The sequence below is a fragment of the Paramormyrops kingsleyae genome, chromosome 4, assembly GCF_048594095.1.
Source record: "Paramormyrops kingsleyae isolate MSU_618 chromosome 4, PKINGS_0.4, whole genome shotgun sequence".
In the NCBI taxonomy this organism is placed as follows: domain Eukaryota; kingdom Metazoa; phylum Chordata; class Actinopteri; order Osteoglossiformes; family Mormyridae; genus Paramormyrops; species Paramormyrops kingsleyae.
Genome location: NC_132800.1, coordinates 34,986,820 through 35,007,677, shown reverse-complemented (window position 1 = coordinate 35,007,677; position 20,858 = coordinate 34,986,820). Strand labels below are relative to the sequence as shown.

The 20,858-nt window shown below is 48.5% G+C and overlaps 1 protein-coding gene across 4 annotated transcripts in view; it reads right to left on the bottom strand.

Annotated features, from left to right (window-relative positions):
• Window positions 1–20,422, bottom strand: part of LOC111845935 (cadherin-2-like) — a 53,584-nt gene extending 33,162 nt beyond the window's left edge. For 2 of the 4 annotated variants that reach the window (XM_023815680.2, XM_023815681.2), the window contains exons 1-2: window positions 20,163–20,421; window positions 17,723–17,831 (exon numbers count right to left, since the gene is read on the bottom strand). In XM_023815680.2, the coding sequence (XP_023671448.2) occupies window positions 17,723–17,831; window positions 20,163–20,219 (166 nt within the window). In that variant the 5' untranslated portion in view covers window positions 20,220–20,421. Of the gene's footprint in view, window positions 1–17,722; window positions 17,832–20,162 lie in introns of all 4 variants that reach the window. The other 2 variants (XM_023815679.2, XM_023815678.2) reach the window with 2 other exon arrangements.
• Between the last annotated feature and the right edge of the window lie 436 nt (window positions 20,423–20,858).

Below are 20,858 nucleotides of genomic sequence, written 5' to 3'. Positions count from 1 at the left end.
ATCCTCGCAGATTCGCTTCATGGATGTTGACCGATTTTCCGTTTCACGGCGCTGTGACATCGCGTGGAACACGTGGGCCCTCACCAGTCATGCAAAACAGCACTTCCCGGAGAATCACTGTGACAGAATTCCAGGGGGGGGGGCTGATGGGTAGGGTGACGAACCAGGTGGGTACAAATCCACCAACCGTCTTGGCGATGGGCGGAACCACGCGCACGCCACCGGAGCCTGCATGGGGCCACACGTCCCACATCGCATTCCATCTCCTGCAACAGCTCAGGGCGCAAGAATAGCAAACTGCTTCCCAAATGTTAATTATTTTCCCGCGCAGGCATATCGAGCCAGCCTGTTCCTTCAGAAGCGTTGCTTTGAATCCGCGAGCTCAATTATAGATGGATGATTAGTGCCTGCGTGCAGTAGCGGGGTATCTATAGGGTGGGGGGGGGGGGCCAAGGAGCAACTCCCAGGTCCTTACGCTCTGGGATTATTAAACCTTTCGTTCTAATAATTGGTTTAGAATTCCTAAGATGATTTTTTTCTTCCCTCTCGCAACTGGCTGCATGTAGCACCAATCCTATCTGAGCTTTAACCCAATCAGAACCACACGGACGGTGGGCCGAGACCCTCACTCTGATGGTTTTTCAAGTCACCTTTTTAAAAACGCTACAGATGTTGCTGTCTTGGGCATCCCCTCACACAGGCTGGACAACATGGGATTATATCGGGATTCGCCATTTGCGTGTCTGCCTAGACCAATCAAAGGTCGCTGCCCTAACAGTCCCCGAAATGCCAGAATGATGCTCCACGATGTGACGAAGCAACCGTGCAACAAAAGCGTTTCAATTCACAAGTAAATGGATACTAAACTATCTGCTTCCTTCCTCCAAACGGAACCACAGTAATGTTTTGGGAGCCTGAGGAAAATGACCTTGACTACAAAGATTAACTGTAAGTGAGTTGATAGGTGTAAACAATGCAGCCACCTAGCATTTCCTGCCTCTTTTTCTACTGAAGATCTCTGGACATGAAAAGACCAGGTTTGAATTCCAAACCTAACTTTCTGTCTTAATTCATACTTTTTTTTAATCCAGTGCATCTCCCGTGAAATACGTCAATGACATTTCAGATCTTAACATAAAACTGTTTTGAAGTGAAAAAACCCCGACTTATTTGGTCCCAGCGATGATACAGAACAGATTATGTTAATCATCTTTTGTTTACCAGGCATACAGTTAGACATAAGTTTTCCTTATTGACAGGTTACCAAGGTCGCGATAGTGGGGGGGGCTGGTGAGGTACACCCTCCACTGTGTTGAGGTACACCCTTCACTGTGTTGAGGTTCACTCTTCACTGTGTTGAGGTTCACCCTCCACTGTGTTGAGGTTCACCCTTCACTGTGTTGAGGTTCACCCTCCACTGTGTTGAGGTTCACCTCCTGTCCGCTGTGCTATGTGGACAAAGCCAGCTTTCGGGGCAGGGTGGAGGTGGGGGAGGGGGGAGTCTCTGGTTACTCCCTTGAGAAATTTCAAATAACGCGCAGCCTGTAAGTTACCTGAGTGCCAGGGAGGTCAGGTTCTGCCTGGAGGACGTGGCTGCTGTCTGTCCTATAACTTGCACACTCACATGCGCACACACACACACACACACACACACATGTAGGGTAAACATATCCTTATGGGGACCGCTCATTCATTTTAATGGGAAAAATGCTAACCCTAACTATGACAACCTTAACCCCTACCCTGCCCTAACCATAACCATAAGTAACCAAACAAAATACAAGAGTTTTTGCATTTTTAGTTTTTTCATAGCAGTCACCGATTTTTATAAAATAGAGTATTCCCTTATGGGGACCAGGAAACCGGTCCCCATAAGGGAAAAAAAACGGATATTTATCACGTTATGGGGACATTGTGTCCCCATAAGGATAGGTAAACCCGCTTGTGCACACACACACACTCACACAGATACACACACACACACACACACGCACACACACACACACACACACTCGCACATCCACAGACACATGCACACACACTCACACAGATACACACGCACACACACAAGCACAAATGCGTATGCGCACACACACAAACACACACACATACTTGCGCATCCACAGACGCATGCACACACACCGACACACATATGCGTGTGCACACAGGCACACAAGCACACACACACTTGTGCACCCTCAGACACACAAGTGCACACACACTCATGTGCCCTCAGACACACACATATGCATTTACACAGGCACACAAGCACACACACACAAGCACACACACACTTGTGCACCCTCAGACACACGTGCACTCACACAGACCCACATACAGATGCAGTCGCTTGAAATTTCCCCTGTTTCCTTGATGGGGCCATGGCTGGTCCCTGACAGGTCCCTGCTGGGATCTGGGTGGGACCTTGACTGTAATGAGATCCCCCTTGGTGATGTCATGAACAAGGGGGCCGGCATAATCCGCCCCTAAACCTTTTCTGTGTATAACACTTGCAGTGATTTACCTATCCACCAGGAGGAGCAGTGATAAATTAAGCTGCAGTGAGTTTCCCTGTTATCAGGTAACTGTAACTCATTAGTGTATTTTAGTCTTTTTTTTGGTGAGACTGACCCAGGATGTGTGCAACACACTAATTACAGGCCTAAATAATGTAATAAGATGGACAGGATGTTGAACAAAGAGGGACAGAATGTATATTTGAATAGAATATAATCTATTTTGTACTGGTTTTGTATTTTCATATTGCACTGTTTAATATAAATATAACAGTAGATGTTGTCTCTGTTAAAAATATTTCACCCTTGACCTAAAACACATTTATCCCAAAGTGAATCAAATGCTTTTATTCAGCACAAACTTAGCATCAATTATCTGAGACCATTTGGAGTGTGATTATTCTATTTTTGTTCAAATCAAACATACACTTTTCAAAAATCTATTTGGTGCTGAGAAAATGTAAAAATCACATCATGAATTTTTTTGCCAAGACTTTTGAGCTTTTCTATATTACAGGAATAGTACAAAACAATACATAAATAAATAAATATTGGAATAATAAATGTTCACTCCTGATAAGTATGCCAAGCTTCAGAACTGTTCCTGCTTTATGGAACAGTTCACCTATATGTTCTCAAACATATTGAAAATTTGTAGGTTATTCTTTAAAGCCATACTAGGAAACCAACTACCAATTCTGCCAAGAACAGTGGTCAAATATCCAGTCAGAATTAAGCCAGAAGCTTGCTGATGGCTACCAAAAGCTTCAGGTTGATACCTGTTGGACATCTGACCACAGCTGAAATTTGTTTTTGTTAAGGAAGCGCCATCTAATGGTAACACCCTGCAAGTGGATAAATGGGCGGGTTTAGAGGATTACTGAGGCACACCTCCAGAAGAAGGGGGGTCAACTCCTTCGGCTGGTTTTTGGCTGGGAACTGGCTGGCTTTCGGCTGTCAGCCGAATGGCCTCCGGCAGGGCTGGGAAAATTGAAGCGACTTCATCTGTACACACACACGCTCTCTGTCTCTCTCTCTCTCTCTCTCATGCAGAGGGCAATAGGTTACACACATCAAGGTCTCCTTCTGAAACACCTCCGCCCCCCACCCCCCGCCCCCCAACACAAAAGGCAGGGGCAGTTTGACTGGAAGGGGTGCGGACAGCTGCCCCCCCCCTCCTCCCAGACACACAGCTACACATCACAGCACTGCGCCGACCTTTCAGAGCTATCAGCTGCCTGCCGCTGTAATCTAACACGGGCCTTTGGCAGTGGGCTTGCTGGGGGGCTTTACAATGGCAGAGATGCTAAAACAGGCAAATGGGGGACACAAAACAGCCATTCGGGCTAAACACCGAAGGTGGAGGAGTCAAACCTCTCTTCAGCCGGCTGCCCACTGCGAGGTCACCAGGCCGCCTCACTCATTCAGCGTTTATTAATGAACCTGGGAAATCCGTAGCCATCTGCAAACGATCCTGCCAGGCTCACAAAATCATCTCTGCTGTCAGATTCCGCATCCCGACTGAAAAGAGGCGCAGGTGGGCCTGTTTAGAGGGAGGCTCCTTTTTTTATTGAGGTGAAAACCTTTTACGGAAATCTGAGCTGAAGGGACGGCGGAGGGTGTCCGGCATTTTCATCTGCGACGTGTCACGGCGGACGGCGGGTGGCCGGCAGCGGCGGCAGAAGTGGGGGAGGGCCCTGTGAGGGTCATCCGGACCTGCAGTCCTTGTTCCTTATTTCCCTCCGGCATGTTCGCGGACGCCTCCCTCTCACAAGAGGACCTTTGTGCTTCATGTCCATTGATTAAAAGCTTGGGCTACGCAGGGGTGGGGGGGTGGCTCCTTGCCGCGTCGCAGGGAGGGAGGGAGCGACAGCTGCTTCGGGCAGCAGGACCACTGCCGGGGGGCGGGTTCGGGGTCCCAGACTGCCCCAGCAGCACCAGGATATAGCGAACCGGAACACGACTAGCACACTTCATTATTATCATGATTATTATTACACTCTTCCTAACATTTTATCCAATACAAGGCTGCTGTCAGCCTGGAGACTGTCCCAGAAAGGATGGGGCACATCATAATAATAATAATAATAATAATAATAATAATTAATAATAATAATGTTTTCCTTAAATAAATCTGGTTGAGACATTTGATGACTCTCCATAAGGTCGAATCCTGATAAATCTCGTTTGCAGAAATATGTTCGATGAGAGACATCCACCCCCCCCCCCATCCCCCCCGGCATCATCTGAGGGAGCTGCTCACTGCGATGTGTGTCACGTCAATGTCAGATCTCGGGGAGGCCAAAAATGGGAAAGCGAGGCGCTAGATTTAAATGACTTTAGGCAGATGGTGCTCAGAGCCGGTGATGACCCAGTCCCGGAGACTTCGGTTAATTACCCCACAACTTTACGGCTCTCGGGGTAGCTGCCGGACGCCCCCGTTAAAAACATTAAAGGCTTTTATGCCCCATAGGGCGGGCCGCGGACCTTAATGAGGTACACTGTCCAGCCTGGGATTTATTAGCTCTACGTCGTAGCCCACAGCAGAGACGCCCCCCCTGGGACATCTGGTCCTCCTCTCTCTAATGTGGACCTAATGGCTGTTTGCCATTTTAAGGGTCAAGAATCCCGCTTGCATTTTATAATGCAATATATTTATAATTCAGACCAGAATCCCCCCCCAAGAAAAATTACACATACGCCCCCCCCAGGATGTCCGAGGAGGGTCCAACATTCCACCCCCATCCAAACTTCTGTGATCACTGTATCACTGGCACTATTCTGCCATTCATGCTGCTGAGTCCTGTTATTTACATACAACTTTTAATGCGCTATGTATATAGACCCTTGTGTCTAGCCTCCCCTGTTTGCACTGTCCTTTGTTTTGCGCTTTAAGAATCGTGAAAACCCTCCCCCTATCACTTGCTGTCCGTATCGCACCGTTGTCCTGGGGGAACGTTATTTTGTGCCACTCTATACCAGTATATGGATGTTATGACAATAATGCCAACTTGGTTATTATTATTAATAATTGTTATTATTATTATCAGTGTTGCTTGTGGTTTGAATGTCACTCCAAAGTCCTGGGGGAATGTTATTTCATGCCACTGTACACCTGCATATGTATGGTATGACAATAGAGCCCACTTGACTTCACTTGGTTCACTGCCCAGCCCCAACAGTGCCAGCGCCTGACCGGATGTGGGGGAGGACACTCACGCGTGCCGCGCTGTGACGCACCCACGGTTCCTCTCGCCACGCTGCATTATAGAGACCGTTTGACTGTGGTTGCCCTTGATGACTACCGGTTTGTTGAGGCCGTCCCCTCCCCCTTTCAAGATCAAAATACCGAGTCAGCTATGTTAAGCTGGCTATGTTAAGCCGGCTATGTTAAATACATCAGAGACGGCCCAAGTGAAATCAGCTCCATAATCCACTAAGACCCAGCTACAGACAGAAAACTCACCACCTGGTGGAGAAACTCAACATTTTCCACTTTTCTGGTTTAAATTTTCCACATTAAACTGGTACAGAGTTTAAGGTAAGTGACACACGTGCGCTTCATATGTTTACAGAGCGGCTGAGCGGAACGGATTGGGAAATGGCCATACGCCGGGGGCTCATTAGCGATTCGGAGGGACGCGTGTCTCGAAAAAAGGGTAAACAGAACGCAGACAGGACAAAGTCTGAGGCCGCTGGATGGGGATTTCGCGTGAGCATTAATTTGCACACTGTGTCGAGGCTCAAATGGCAGATGTCTTAATGAACAGAAGCTGGAGGAGAACAAACGAGGACAGGCACAATTTTAATCTTTAAGGGGGAAAATTGGAAAATATTCAATCTGCAGTACTGCGAAGAAGCCATTTCTCTAATGGGACTAGGAGTGCTGCTACAAGAGGCTTAGAGGGAGTAATCCCCTGAGCATTTCTGCCAGCTGATAGCTTAACATGGGGGGCCCTTAACAATTAGCACCTCCAGCTCTGCTCACACGTGCCAAAGTGGTGCTTCCTCCGTAGCCGGGGACAAAAGACGACTCTCCAGGATGGTAAAATCGTGCTTCCTGTCCTTATCTGTGGAAAGTGAGAGGGGAGGAGATGAAGCCCAGATAGGGAGCAGTGAGCAGGGCTCACATGTGAAGGGTTTGGGCTTACCCTCCCCAACAATCATTTCCTAGGTCAAAGGTCACCATTATACCACTAAGCAGGAAATGCCATCTGCGACACTTTCGATTTTCAATTTCTTTCCCGTTCAGCTTCTGGGTCCCAAGTTTATTGTGAAATGAGTAAGCTCTTAGTTGAAGCTACGTGCCGCACGCCGGCTGTAAACATATCGCTTAAAGCGCCACTCGTATCTCACGAATTGATTTTGGTTAAAAGTGTGAGGTGTTCTGGAGCGTTTTCTCGCTGGGACAATTTGTCAAACACCACGCCTCCGTGATTTCAAAGACTGTGTCGAAATAAATAGGTACGTTCTCATGAACCCCGAACTTCCCTGGGAGAGGAAATGAATAAAAATGAGATAGAGTCAGAAAAAAAATAAATCACGATAAACAGTGAAAGTTTCCTTGAATTTGAATTCCATTTTCATCCCATGGCTCCACAACATGTGTGCGTGACTTGTCTTAGTTGATAGTTTTTGTCCATCAGTCAGGAAAATCAGGTATTATTAATGATTTAATAGCGTCAAAGTGAATAGTGAAAGTGATTAACTGTCACTGCTGACACACCACAGTGAAATGTGTCCTCTGAATTTAACCCATATGTGACATTGTGACATGGCAGTGGGCAGCTAATTCAGTGCCCGGGGAGCAGTGCTTGGGGGCGGTACCTTGCTCAGAGTATCTCAGTGGTACTTTGCTGCTCGAGGATTCAAATCAGCAACCTTCCAATCACAAGAACGCTCCACTAACCATTAGACCACGTGTGTAAATGGCCAGTATGTGTCTGAACAAGCAACACAAGTAACAACCAAATGAAACAGGCTAAATATCAAACAAAAGTCTCCTTTCGTCAGCTATGATTTCAGCTCTATCAATCAGAAACAGACTTTCAACCACCTGCCAAGACGTCCAACCTACAGCGATTTCCACTTAAGAGCACTTACTGTTTTCGTTTCAATGCCGCCGTGAGGTTTGAAGCCAGCGACGCTCGATAGAAGCTGGTAATAGCAGCAGTTGATGAGGTCTACATCGTGCCTGTTGAGGCTCACTGTGTTATTCATGAGGAAAGGCTGAACGCAATTCAGAACGCATCGATTTCTTACGGTATCATGGCACGGAGTAATACTTCGCTAATTACTTCATCTTCTGGTTATACTAATTAGAAGGCCGGTGTACTACTTTATAAACATATGTCATATTTGCACCCAGTGCCCAGGGGGCTCTCTCTTGGCTTGGGGCGATACCGGGGCCTTTCATGTCTGGGAGAGTGGAAATGGAGCAGGTCGAGTGCCACTTCCAAGTCAAGGCGGAAAACAGGGCCGCAGTCACGGTCAGTGCCAGCCAAGTAGCACAGCTACCCCCGCGGCACAGGTATGCCGCGGTGCGGTCGGATGTTTGGATCGTGTCCGCATTTTGTTTTCATTTTTGTTTTTGCGGTTCCAAATCTGCCAGATGCACCAAATCGTCAACCTCCGCTTGCTGGAACTCACCCCCGCATCCGGAACTTTCCGTGAGCACTTCCCCTCTTTTATGCCCCTGGTACTCACCTGATAATGGATGGCTGAAAAATTTTAACAAGTCGCTCTGAACGAGAGAAGAGGCAGATAATTGCGGGGAACCCAAAAAACACGGCCTCGGTGCCCAGAGCACATGGTAAATTCATCCGGGACTGATTGGCGAATCTCCCCGATGCACAAACTACCCCTCTTCTGATTGGTCGCAATAGGAGTCATGTCCGTTAAATCAGCCGTCTTATTTCATAGGCAGATCGATGGATAAGGATCCCAGCTAGCTGAGCGGACCTCGTTTCCTAAGTGGAGTCACTTAGAAAACAGTGTAATGCATTCATCGCTGTTTCTACATCTGGCTGTGAGTGCGAGCATTAAAAGCAGCACTGCAGGCTGTAAATTCATAACCTACAGCAATACTGCAGCTTCTCGAAGACACTCATATAAGCATTTCTGCTTTACCAGGAATTCTGGTCTGAGGAAAGTCAAACAAACAAAATGGTAACCTCTGCTCCTCGCTGATGTTCCCTTGAGAATGTCTCTGTCAGGACAAGTCTTCACCAGAATCCGAGATAGAATTACACATCTATTACAGGGGGCTTGACTGGTCAACTGTCCTGAAAGGTCATCTTTATATATTTATTTACGATATTGGGCATCTTTCTTAAAGACCCCGTATATCACCCGAGACAACTGAGGGAGGTCAATAACCTCAGAAGATGGTGTTTATACGGCTTTGGTTTGTCTAAACTTAATGGGGATAATGTCTCTTCGAGCAATTTATGTGGGCTGAGGTATCTCATTTCCCACAAAAAGGTCACAGAACTTTAAAGGAGACACAGTCAAAGCTGAGGAACGAAAGGGGATAGTGGTAAAGTCATCCAAGGGCCTTGAAGACGGCAGGATGCATCCCGAAAGCAGGCAACCAGAGACTGCATACTCGATGCGCACCAGGTCCCTCGTTGAGGGTAGTCATGGCCTCACCTTCTCGTTCAGCAGGTCTGGACCTCCATGATGGATCCAAGCTAGCTACTAAGCCCCGGAAATTCATCCGGGGGAAAAAAGCAGATTCAAATTCGAGCATCGACCTGCTTTCCTGCAGGCGGGGCGCGTCTCGCTGACAGGATTTCTCTAGATTTACACCCCCAGTGCTGAGACTCAAGGTGGGCGGCTCCTCAAAGAGCACCGGTGACACGTCTTTGTGTTTGTGCTGAGGCTGCAGCACCTCGGCACACCTACGAGCTGCCGGTGCGTCTTCCTTCCGAACGCAGCGGTAAATAACAACGCGAGGAAAATGAGGCTGAAGGACACTGGGAACATGTGGTGGAGTCAGATGTGCAGACCTTCGTCACATACCACAATCACTCTCCCCTGTTGTCCTTTCTTTAGGCTGTTTAGCCAAACTACCAGACTGCAAAAGCCTTTTCGGCGAACGTGGATATTCCGGCTTTGACAATGCAAAAGTAAAGTCGAGGAAAAACCGGTGTGGATAAAATCAGCCTCGGCATACTGTGGAATAACATCGGCAGCAGCCACTTGGCACACAGAGTTTCTGCTTCATTACCAAGCCGCAATATACTCTAGGAAGTATTTGATGAACACATAGTTTGATTAATTTAATGACCGGCATCTCCTGGCACAGACCCACTCGGCTTAATCTGTTCTGACAAACGGCAGGGGTTTGTCGACGGCGGGAGTCTTGTCAGTCCGCGGCCGGAACGGAATGGGGCGCTAACATGCCGACGGGTTCTCCTGGGGGGGGGGGTCGAATGCTATCAAGCATCTCGCAAATGGGAGTGAAATCAAATGAAGACCTTACTAGAGCAGCGCGTCACTCCCCCAAGGGTGTCGGGGGACCCGTAAATCTGAGTGTACTGATCCAGGGTCAGACAGTCACACTCGGCTGGATCAGGCAGTGCAGATGGGAAAGAGGCTCCCACGCCGTGATGGGATCGGGATCTGCCCGACCGCGGCAAACAAGGGCCGGGTCGTCAAGACGGCTACGACTACTCTCACACTCTTCTGTGTGTGTGTAAGTGGGGGTGGGGGGTTTATAATCATATGGTGGGAGGGAGCACACAAATCCATAATCAATCCTGTGGCCTGCTTGCAGTATCGATTATGCAAAGCTCTGCTGCTCTGTTTTAGTAAATAGATGTTTTCCCAAATTCCAAGGAATGCGAGCATACATGGGCATATTTATGTACATATATATTCTGGCTCATGAAGGACACAGACATTCTGAAAATTCATCTGGATAATTAACAAGATCCAGGCGAGCGCTGAATACACACACTGGGACAGCCACTCAGATAGACACACGATGTTTTGCTGTTTTATTTTGCGACTGGTCTGCAGATCCGGCCGCTGGTTCCGGGATAGCGTTCAATCGATGTTGGGGGCGGAGGAGGAAACTGGAGAAATTACAAAAGCACTCGGCGAAAACAGCCGACCCCCCCCCCACTGACGAAGACTCGCAGACACGGCAGCGTGATCGAGAGCTGAGGCCCCGATGATGGAAATGCACAGCTCGCACGGCAAGGACAAACAAGCCACCAGGAGCCCGGCACACGTGCTCCACAATAAAAGCCTCCGGCGGCAAGGAAACAGCGGAGACGGCAGCCTTAAATCTCAGCTAAACAGAAGTACGTTCTTCACTGTGAGGCCCAAAACAGCCAAGCAATCCAGGATTATGGTCCACACTGTGGTCTGTCTTTTTTTTTCCCCCTGCGTCTGAGGTTTCAAAAGGGAGGAAATAGATGCAAGTCTGCTGAAAGCAAGGTCAATATGGCTATTTATATACGCCGTCATTACACACTGAGTTCATGTAACATGCTTCCGGAAGCTTCCGGACAGCATTCATCAAGACTCGCGGGCCCAACTGCCGGATCAAGCCTTGGAAAAACTGCTCAGAAAACACAAAGACACGACTGAAAATAGGTTTTAATCGCCACTGACAAAGAAAGAGAATCTTTCTGAGATGTTTCCACTGCCAGCCTGAAAGCCAGGGATGAAGAATGCACGTTGTTTCATACGAAGGAATTCCAAGCTGGGCAAGGCGCGCCAGCTATGTCTGTAGCTAGACATATGAAGTTATATATGCGCTTAGACTCCCTTTGCAGGATATCCGGACGGAAGAGCGTTTTTTTAGTAACTGAAATATTCAAAATGGACACAGCTGGTCCAAACAACACCTCACGGATTCAAAAGTAAGACTATAATGAAGTACTCACTTGAACGCCAACACTGGTTTCAGAATCTAATGGGCAGTATGTTGGATTGCCTAATTGGTAGAATTCCTGGTGAAGATGAGGGTCAGGAAACGCAATAATCCCCCCACCTGCACTCGACAAAATTTACTGCCATCAACCCACCTTGCCCCTCCCCCCCGAAACACACACAGCTACCGCTGGTTACTGCTGGCACCCACTCAGGCCCATGGTATGGATATGTGTGTGTGTGTGTGTGTGTGTGTGTGTGTGTCTGTGGGGGGGGGGGGGAGGAGCTCATCGATGCCTCCTTGCTCCAGAGCATCGTGGAGACAAGTAGCCTGATGACGAACTGATGGCAGAAGGTCAAACATGAATAAAATATGTCTTCCTGTCACATGCCCGGGAAGCACAGGGACACACGAATTAGATGCAGACTGATGCAGATTAATAAGCACCCCCCCCCCCACTATCGTACAGGACCACGCGGCAATTTAGACCTCGATGGGCAACGGCGACCCCTGAAATTTATGGACAAACCTCCTACCGACCTTATCGAAGCGTGACTGCGCATGGGCGCGAGCTGAAGATCATCCGAAGGATGGAAGGAGCCAGAACTCTGACACACGATTCAATTTATTGTGCTTCATAACGATATAAAACAGTCAAATACTTCAATCCCCCACAGAACTGCTTAGCTGGGAATTGGAGCGCAGACTTCATTACATGGTATTGATCAGGCCAAACAAAGACCCTGAATTTATTGATCGGCTCATAATAAATAAATAACTGTCTGCGATATACAATCAAAGGCCGATAACCTGGCTGGAGAAGCCAACGGGATAAAAACAGATGCCTTTGAGGGGGAAGGGACACTATGGATGGGACTCGAGTCACAAAACGCCTCATCAAAAGTCCTCCAGCCTTATTTGCATATTTAATCTTCCATCACATTGAAAAGGATGGAGGTCCAAGTGCTTGTTTCCATATCTGTAGCAGGAAGGAGCGAATAAAGACTCTTATTTTGAAATATTGCTTCCAGGTTTACTGCCGTATAAACCGATGTATCCGTGCCATCGCTTGATTCCCGTTCACATAAAAAAGGTTGAAGCAACGGCTGTCAAATGGGTGAACTAAACGCCCACCAGCCAATTTTACAACATTAGATTAACTGGGTTCACACTTGGCGTGGAAAAAAAAAATAAAAAACTTTTACAAAACCAGCAGCAGAAGATGTATCAGGACCCAGGGGGACATTATGAGGAAGCAGGAATTAGTAACGGCGTGCAAATGGAATCGCTGCTCACAGGAGTTCAGCTCCCTTAATGGATGCTTTCCCTGCTTAATAAAAAAAAATGTAAGTAACCATTCAATCCATGATCAGGCAACTGAGGTGCCGCTTAGCAGGATCCACTTCCCTGTGATCTGCAGCTGCGGTGGTATCAGGCCCGTGGTTCTCTCTCCGAGTAGCGGGCGATCACTAAATCCGCATGTTTGCTTCTCTCTCCTCCACCCGTGCGGATTTGTTGACCTCGCATGTTTAAACCGCGTCGTAAACCCCCCCCCCCCAACTGTGTCCCTCCCCCCGGCCGGCTCCCAGCGGTGATGTTCACACAATGCAATCCCAGCGCTAAAGGGCACCCTAACCGTAGGCGAGACAGTCCACAGACACTGGATTTCTCTGCTAGCGCTGTAGCGCTAGTTAATTAGCGCTAAATCCTAAATGAAAAATTTAGCCTATGAAGGGAAAGTAGGATACAAGTGGGCGGGAGCACTGTGGATGGGGGAGTGACACGAAGGTGTATTCAGTCAGGCTTTTGGGGCTTTCATTAGCCTACTTTCCGAGAACAAAGCTAATACAGCAGAATATCACGCTCAGGCTATATTAGCCTCGGAAGGCTAATTGCGCTACCACTGGAAGCTCTCTCTACATGTAGCCTGCAAATATATACAAAGTATACGCATCGCCAACACCTGACCAGACTTCAACACAAAGCCTGTTTGCTGTTGTCACCGACATCGTTACCGGCGTGAAATGAAATCAAATGCGCGGACGTGTTCCGGGGAACGCCGCTACTCTGTGAAAGGTGGTGTTCCACGCTGTCAGCAGAAGCTTGCAGCAAAAACCCCCCCCCCGATATTACGAACTATTTATCAACCATGTTGCCACGGAGCCCATTAAGCGATCCAACGTCGATCAAGCTTGGTGTCGGGTCCGGAAAGCGTGGTGACGGAAATCAAGACGAGCAAATTAACTGTCTGCGGGCAGCTGTCGGTAAAAACTCTTTATGAGTCGTTTCTCCGCTGAGGTTCGTCGGGAAACCGCTATATCATTACTAGACCATGGGAATGTCAAAGGAGAGTTTGGGAGCAGCCTGCAGCGGTGAAGGGATATCGCCTCTCTCACTTCAGCAGTCGGTAGCCTCGAGCTAAATAATAATTCACTTGACTCCCACTCATCTTTCCTATTAAACTTTATCAAATTTGGCTGATTGAGGCCATTAAAGGCTAAAGCGGCAGCCATTGGCTGAGGCAGATTCCAACAAACGTCTGTTAAACCAATCACTGTCTCACGAGGTCACATGCAGGGCCCACCCCAGCCCGCAATTATTGTGCAGCATACCAGCGATTGGAAAGAACTTTTATTTGTTCGTCCATTTGGGGAGGGTCCGAGGGGGTTGCTGTGCACCCGTTCTGTGGTATTCACTCTTGTGAAATTCCCCACTCTGAATACTAAAAAGGTCCACCCCCCCATCGCTTCCCCACACCCCCTCCTGGCCTGCCCCGAATCACACTAGACCAAAAGCTAAACACCCCTATGTCCCCCGTTGACCCTTCCTGAGCCTCCCCGCTTGCCCTCTCTACCTCCCGGCTGCCGTCAGCTCTGAGAAATCTCTTTGTCACACAAATGAAAGGTTTGGGGTCCCTGTCACCGATTAGTGAACCAAGAGACTCTCATCCTTTATCATTCAAATAACCACAGTGGCTCCTCATGCACACTCCGGGTCAAATCCCGCTACTGTACACACAAAGACCCCCATAAAAAGTGTACAGAGCTCCACTGACCCCCCAGCCCCCCCCCCCCCCCCCCCCCCACCAAACGTTCATCTTCACAAACCCTCCGGTGCTTGGAACAAGTAGCAGAGACGTAACACGCAACCAGAAATAAAGTAAAATAAAGAAAAAAAAACCTGACGCAAACTGATCACAGAGCCCCACTAACAAAGCCATTAGGAGTCAACATCGCAGCCATTCATTAACGGATGAGAATTCATTACCATTATTCCACAGCGCATGACAAACCCCCCCCCCCCCCCGCCAACCCCCCACTGGTCTATTGAAATGACTGAGGACTGATTCCCACTGATCGGGGTCTCAATAGGAAGGCGAAACAAAGGGTCGTTTGATTACAGCAGGCTGGGGTTCATCCACTGCGGACCCAGCGAAGGAGAACCCATCACCCAAAACATCAAACGGCGACTGAATACGCCAGCTAAATCGGATGCCCCCCCACCCTGATACCCAACCTAAAATCCTCTCAGACTGGGTAGTTTCGCTACCCGCTGAGCAATCCAGAGCGAGAGGACATCTTTAGTACAGAAGGCCGGCCTCCAGCCCCCTTCACAGCATGCTGGTGGTGGTAGGGCAGTTCTGAGCTAGGCGGCCATATTGATTACACAACCCGAGCTAAGGATGCGTGTGATGCTCCCTTAGACTGTTGTGTACCACGCGGTGCCACTGTTGCGCTCTTCCGCATGGATGTGAATAAATAGGGAAGACGTGTGGCCGTTAAAACAGAGGTGCTAAAAATCGATTACATTTTAAATTAGTTTAAACGCCATCGCTAAGAGGTTGAACCCTCGACCTGGCTGGAAAATGCAGACAGTCCCTTATCTGGAATTCCTCTGATAGATGTTCGGCTGCCCCTGTTTGTTCATGTGGGCATGGGGGTGTGGCAGGATGGGGCAGGGTGTGAGACAGGATAGGCCGTGATCAGGGTAGGCCGTCCTAACACACACGCTGTTACACGGATAGGCCGTGATCAGGGTAGGCCGTGCTAACACACACGCTGCTACTCGGATAGGCCGTGATGAGGGTAGGCCGTGCTAATACACCTGCTGCTACGCAGATAGGCCATGATGAGGGTAGGCCGTGCTAACACACACACTGCTACGCAGATAGGCCATGATGAGGGTAGGCCGTGCTAACACACACGCTGCTACTCGGATAGGCCGTGATGAGGGTAGGCCGTGCTAATACACCTGCTGCTACGCAGATAGGCCATGATGAGGGTAGGCCATGCTAACACACACGCTGCTACGTGGATAGGCCGTGATCAGGGTAGGTGGTGCTAACACACACACTGCTACGCAGATAGGCCGTGATGAGGGTAGGCCGTGCTAACACACACGCTGTTACACGGATAGGCCATGATGAGGGTAGGCCGTCCTAACACACACGCTGTTACACGGATAGGCCATGATGAGGGTAGGCCGTCCTAATACACATCCTGCTACGCAGATATGCCATGATGAGGGTAGGCCATGCTAATACACATCCTGCTACGCGGATAGGCCGTGATGAGGGTAGGCCATGCTAACACACATGCTGCTACACGGATAGGCCATGATCAGGGTAGGCCGTCCTAACACACACGCTGTTACACGGATAGGCCGTGATGAGGGTAGGCCGTGCTAACACACATGCTGCTGCGTGGATAGTCTGTGATCAGGGTAGGCCGTGCTAAAACACACGCTGCTACTCAGATAGGCCGTGATGAGGGTAGGCCATGCTAACACACACACTGCTACACGGATAGGCCATGATCAGGGTAGGCCGTCCTAACACACACGCTGTTACACGGATAGGCCGTGATGAGGGTAGGCCGTGCTAACACACACTGCTACACGGATAGGCCATGATCAGGGTAGGCCGTCCTAACACACACGCTGTTACACGGATAGGCCGTGATGAGGGTAGGCCATGCTAAAACACACGCTGCTACGCAGATAGGCCATGATGAGGGTAGGCCATGCTAAAACACACGCTGCTACGCAGATAGGCCATGATGAGGGTAGGCCGTGCTAACACACACACTGCTACGCAGATAAGCCGTAATGAGGGTAGGCCGTCCTAATACACACGCTGTTACACGGATAGGCCATGATGAGGGTAGGCCGTCCTAATACACATCCTGCTACGCGGATAGGCCATGATGAGGGTAGGCCATGCTAATACACATCCTGCTACGCGGATAGGCCGTGATGAGGGTAGGCCATGCTAAAACACACGCTGCTACTCAGATAGGCCGTGATGAGGGTAGGCCGTGCTAACACACACACTGCTAGGCGGATAGGCCGTGATGAGGGTAGTTTACATTCCCTCACTCGCCTAAGCTGTCCCTTGGAGCCATCACAATGCAGCAGACACAGTGTGGACCGTTACGGCAGCTTATCTAGGGGTCGGATAGGGCCTGTAACCCCAGAGGTGCAATGCACCCACTAAACCTCCTGCCTTAATTTCCTGCAAGAGGTACCTCTCTTATCTGACATTTGGGCTTGGGTGAGTACTCCCATTCGAACTGTATCACACATTACTGCTAAAAGTTCCTCAGCACAGAAATATTAAGCAAATAAATAAAGCTAAAGGTGGACTCTTTCTCTAAAATACCTTCATATTTGTACTACTGGGTGGCTTGTGTAGTCTTTACCACTATACTGCTATATACACACATACATTCACACACACACACATATATATAGATATACTTTAACCACAAAATGCAAAGCTAAACTGTCATCTACGAACACTGTCCGCCCCCCCTCCCCCCTTGGCACATGGATGGGCTCAGAGTCCCTGAGTCACACAGGAGGGAGTTACTAAAATGGACTTGTCGGAGGGGGGCACAGCTGCGGCAGGATTTGCGGCTCCGCGAGAGACGTGACGTCAGCCCGCCAGCTGCGGGCCCCTGGCCGCTCCGTGACTCAGATTTGGACACGGCGACATGGCCGGAGTTTGAATGAGGAAGAAAGGAAATACCCGTTTAAAAGCAGAAGCACAGAGCCTGGGACGCTTCACCGCCCCCCCCCCCCCCCCTCCTCATGACATTGACCAGCTAATCTTATTCTTATTCCGATTTTCTGCACACCTTCCTCCTGGCCGACTGAAGGCAGGATTGGCTGACTGAGACATCGTCTGCAGGGACCGGGCTCCCTTAGTGTGTAATGTCGGTGCGTGGGGGGGGGGGCGTTCTCTACCACGGCACTGACCACCCACAGTGGGGGCGGAGTGACAGACCCACTGGCGGCGGCAAACTCAGAAATAAATTACCTCTGAGAAGAGGCTGTCCTTCAGTGGGATTCCCGGAGACGACCACGTCGTATAAGTCTTCCGAAAATCCAGGTTGGCACAATGGGGTCCCTCTGCCCTCTGCAGAGACCTGGGGAGGCAACAGTGCATAAATCATTCCCCGAACGCACCTCGACGCGCCCTGGAAGACCCAGTGGGGGGGTTCATCTGTTGTTTTAAAGGGGTCCCCAATTAGCATAATGGGGCCAAAGGGGTTAAACATTTCTCAGTGAGGGCAGAGGCTAGAGGGATGGGCCTCAGCTCACACCTGGCCGGCCTCACGGCAGATTAATATTCCGCATAAAGAGCGAGCAGGAGAGGAGATCTGCGGGGTGTACAGGAGCAGTGCAGCCGTCCCGAGTGTCGAGGTGCGAAACGGAAGCTGCTCTGCAGCCATGTGTCCAGTTCACTCTCACTCACTCCTTTTTTGTTTTTTTAAAGGGAGGCTTCAGGCAAAGCGGGGCTGGGGATTTTCTGGAAGAAACCTCAGATCGACCCGTAAGCCCTGAGCACCGAACGTAAAGCGAGCGTAATCCGGCCATTTACAAAGACATCCCTCTGACGCAAGCCGAAGAGACTGATGGATGGCGATTCATTACATATGATACACATTTAATTAGCACACATTAGCGTTTTACTGCTTTTGTCCTATCTGTACAAAGTACCTTAAAAATTTCACAAGCATACATCCATTTGCTCCCAGTTCCTAATCAAACAATATAACTCATTTTAATAAATAGAAATAATTGCTGTAAAATGACCTGCATTGCTCATAATATGCATCTTAATGAGAGATATTAAACCTTAATATAGATTCAATTTCGGGGCTGACATAAATTGATTAAAATTGATGGCACCAGATCTGCTAATTAATAAAGTATATCACGTTTTAAACAAGCGGCTGGCCTGTACACGGCAGTGCGAACTCAAGCCCCTTCATCGCTGCCCCTATACCACTAGTCTCCCCCCTCCCCCAATGATGGGACCCTTGAAGAATGTGGTCTGAACCAAGTGCATTGTGGGAGTCCGTGCCACTTGCTATTTCAATCACTTGAATGGGTATTTGACCACTTCAGCCTAATCCACATTACAGGCGTGGATGTGTGGGCCTGTCGGGGGCAAGGGCAATCGGGTAAAAGGCATCAGGCCTTTCCCGTAAAATTACCCCCAAATGTTAAACGTAAACACAATATTAAGTAACACCTCCAATGTGCGTTTTCATTATTTATTTATTCAACGTGTCTCTTCCTAACACTCCCGAATTAGACGAAATGCTCGCTAATAAATTATTTGTGAGATGGGAGGCGTCACCTTAACAGATCGGTCTTAAAACTTAAGATAACTTTGTGCCCCATTTTAAACAAACGGAGGGGAGGGGTTGGTGGGGGACTCAAGGTCCGCTATAAACTACTGATATGATTTCTTATATTGACGAAGTGTTTTAAAAGGTCATTTCATCTAAACACCACAGACATCATCACCTATAAATAACAACTAATCGTCCTCTTCTTCGTAACCCAGAACGTGTATTGGGTTCACGGAACTAAGGGAAGGTCAATTATGTAGACGATGGGACATTAAAAGGCATTAAAGGGGTAGAAACGGAAAATCACAATTGCCCTGGAGCTCCCTTGTTGTTTTTATATATAAAGGAAACGGCGCGTTAGGGGCTGCAATTTAATCATCAGTGTCATTATTTATATTTGTGAACATGGACTGTGCTACAAAACCAACTTTGTTAGTTCTCGCCGACAAAAACAGCGCGAATGTTGCAATTTACCCATATATTTCTGGGCCCCTTCCCAAAACACGAAATGCCCCATTTATAAAGTACGCCACCCGGGGTTAATTCTCTGCCCTATCGGCTATCCATTATACATAGGATGCTCCAAACTGGTTGCATCAATATATTTATATTTGCACGTTATCATTTACTATTTATCATTCCTGTTAGGTGATATTCATCATATACGATTTGCTCTGCGGTGCTCAATATTAAATTTAAAGTCCGGGTGAGCGTTTTTAAGGCGTATTTTGTATGTAAAGGAGCGATTTAAACGTGCAAGGATTCTATTGCAACCCCAGTGATTAGAGAGACGAAACCCGCAGGAGAGAGGACAACCTGCCGCTGTTAACGCTACTCATGTTAGCGATACGAACCCGGTCTAGGGTTACTCAGTCGCCGTGAAATAACTCAGTCGCCGTGCAATAAGTAACCAGGCACATAAAAGAAAATGTTTCAGACCCCGATGATGTCCAAGGTTAAAAAAACATCGCCGCGGACCCTCCAAGCCCGTAACACTGACACTTCCCCGCAGCATCGCGAAGGGAAGCAAGCGCGCTCCCGCGGTCCCAACTCAACTCCAGTATTTCGCACAAAAGATAAAATAAAACAAATTTAAAATCGTGTTGGAAATATTACCTGCAAAGCAGCCAGGAGCGCAAGCAAAAGCGCTCCCGAGCCCTCGTTCAGGAACATGGATGTATATTTTTATTTCCCCGCTTTTTAGGCGTATCCGTGATAGATGTATCCTTCTTGCTCGGGACTGACGGGTTTAAAATGTTTCCTACAACAAAGACGGCAGCATGAGGTACCCTCGGCTCCGCACTCCGCTCCGTACTGAGATCGCGATGTGATACTGAGGCAGTAACTCTGGTACGGAAAAGCTCACACAGGCGCCTCAGTGTCGCCCCTTACTGGCCGCAACCACGTTTTTTTTCACAACTTGTGCCAGTTCTTCTTTCTTTCTTGAAACTGCGAAGGCTGCACAACGCCATACCGGTAATCTCTCCCGACAACGGCACGAAAATCGTGCGTCTGTGTTTCCTTGGTCCCCATGGACTCCTAACGCAGATTTATTATCATCATCATCATCATCATCATCATTATTATTATTATTGTTATTATTATTATTATTATTATTATTATTGTTGTTGTTGTTGTTGTTGTTATTATAGATTCAAATAGCTTTTAGAGACGCTGTATTGTCTAATTTATCTGGCGTACTGTGGTTTTCCGGCATGACTACAGGAGGAGCCTCTGTCCTTATTTCGATAAGGGGAAACGGTGAATCATGGATGGATGGATGTATGGCATTTGCAAATTAAAACTGAGTAT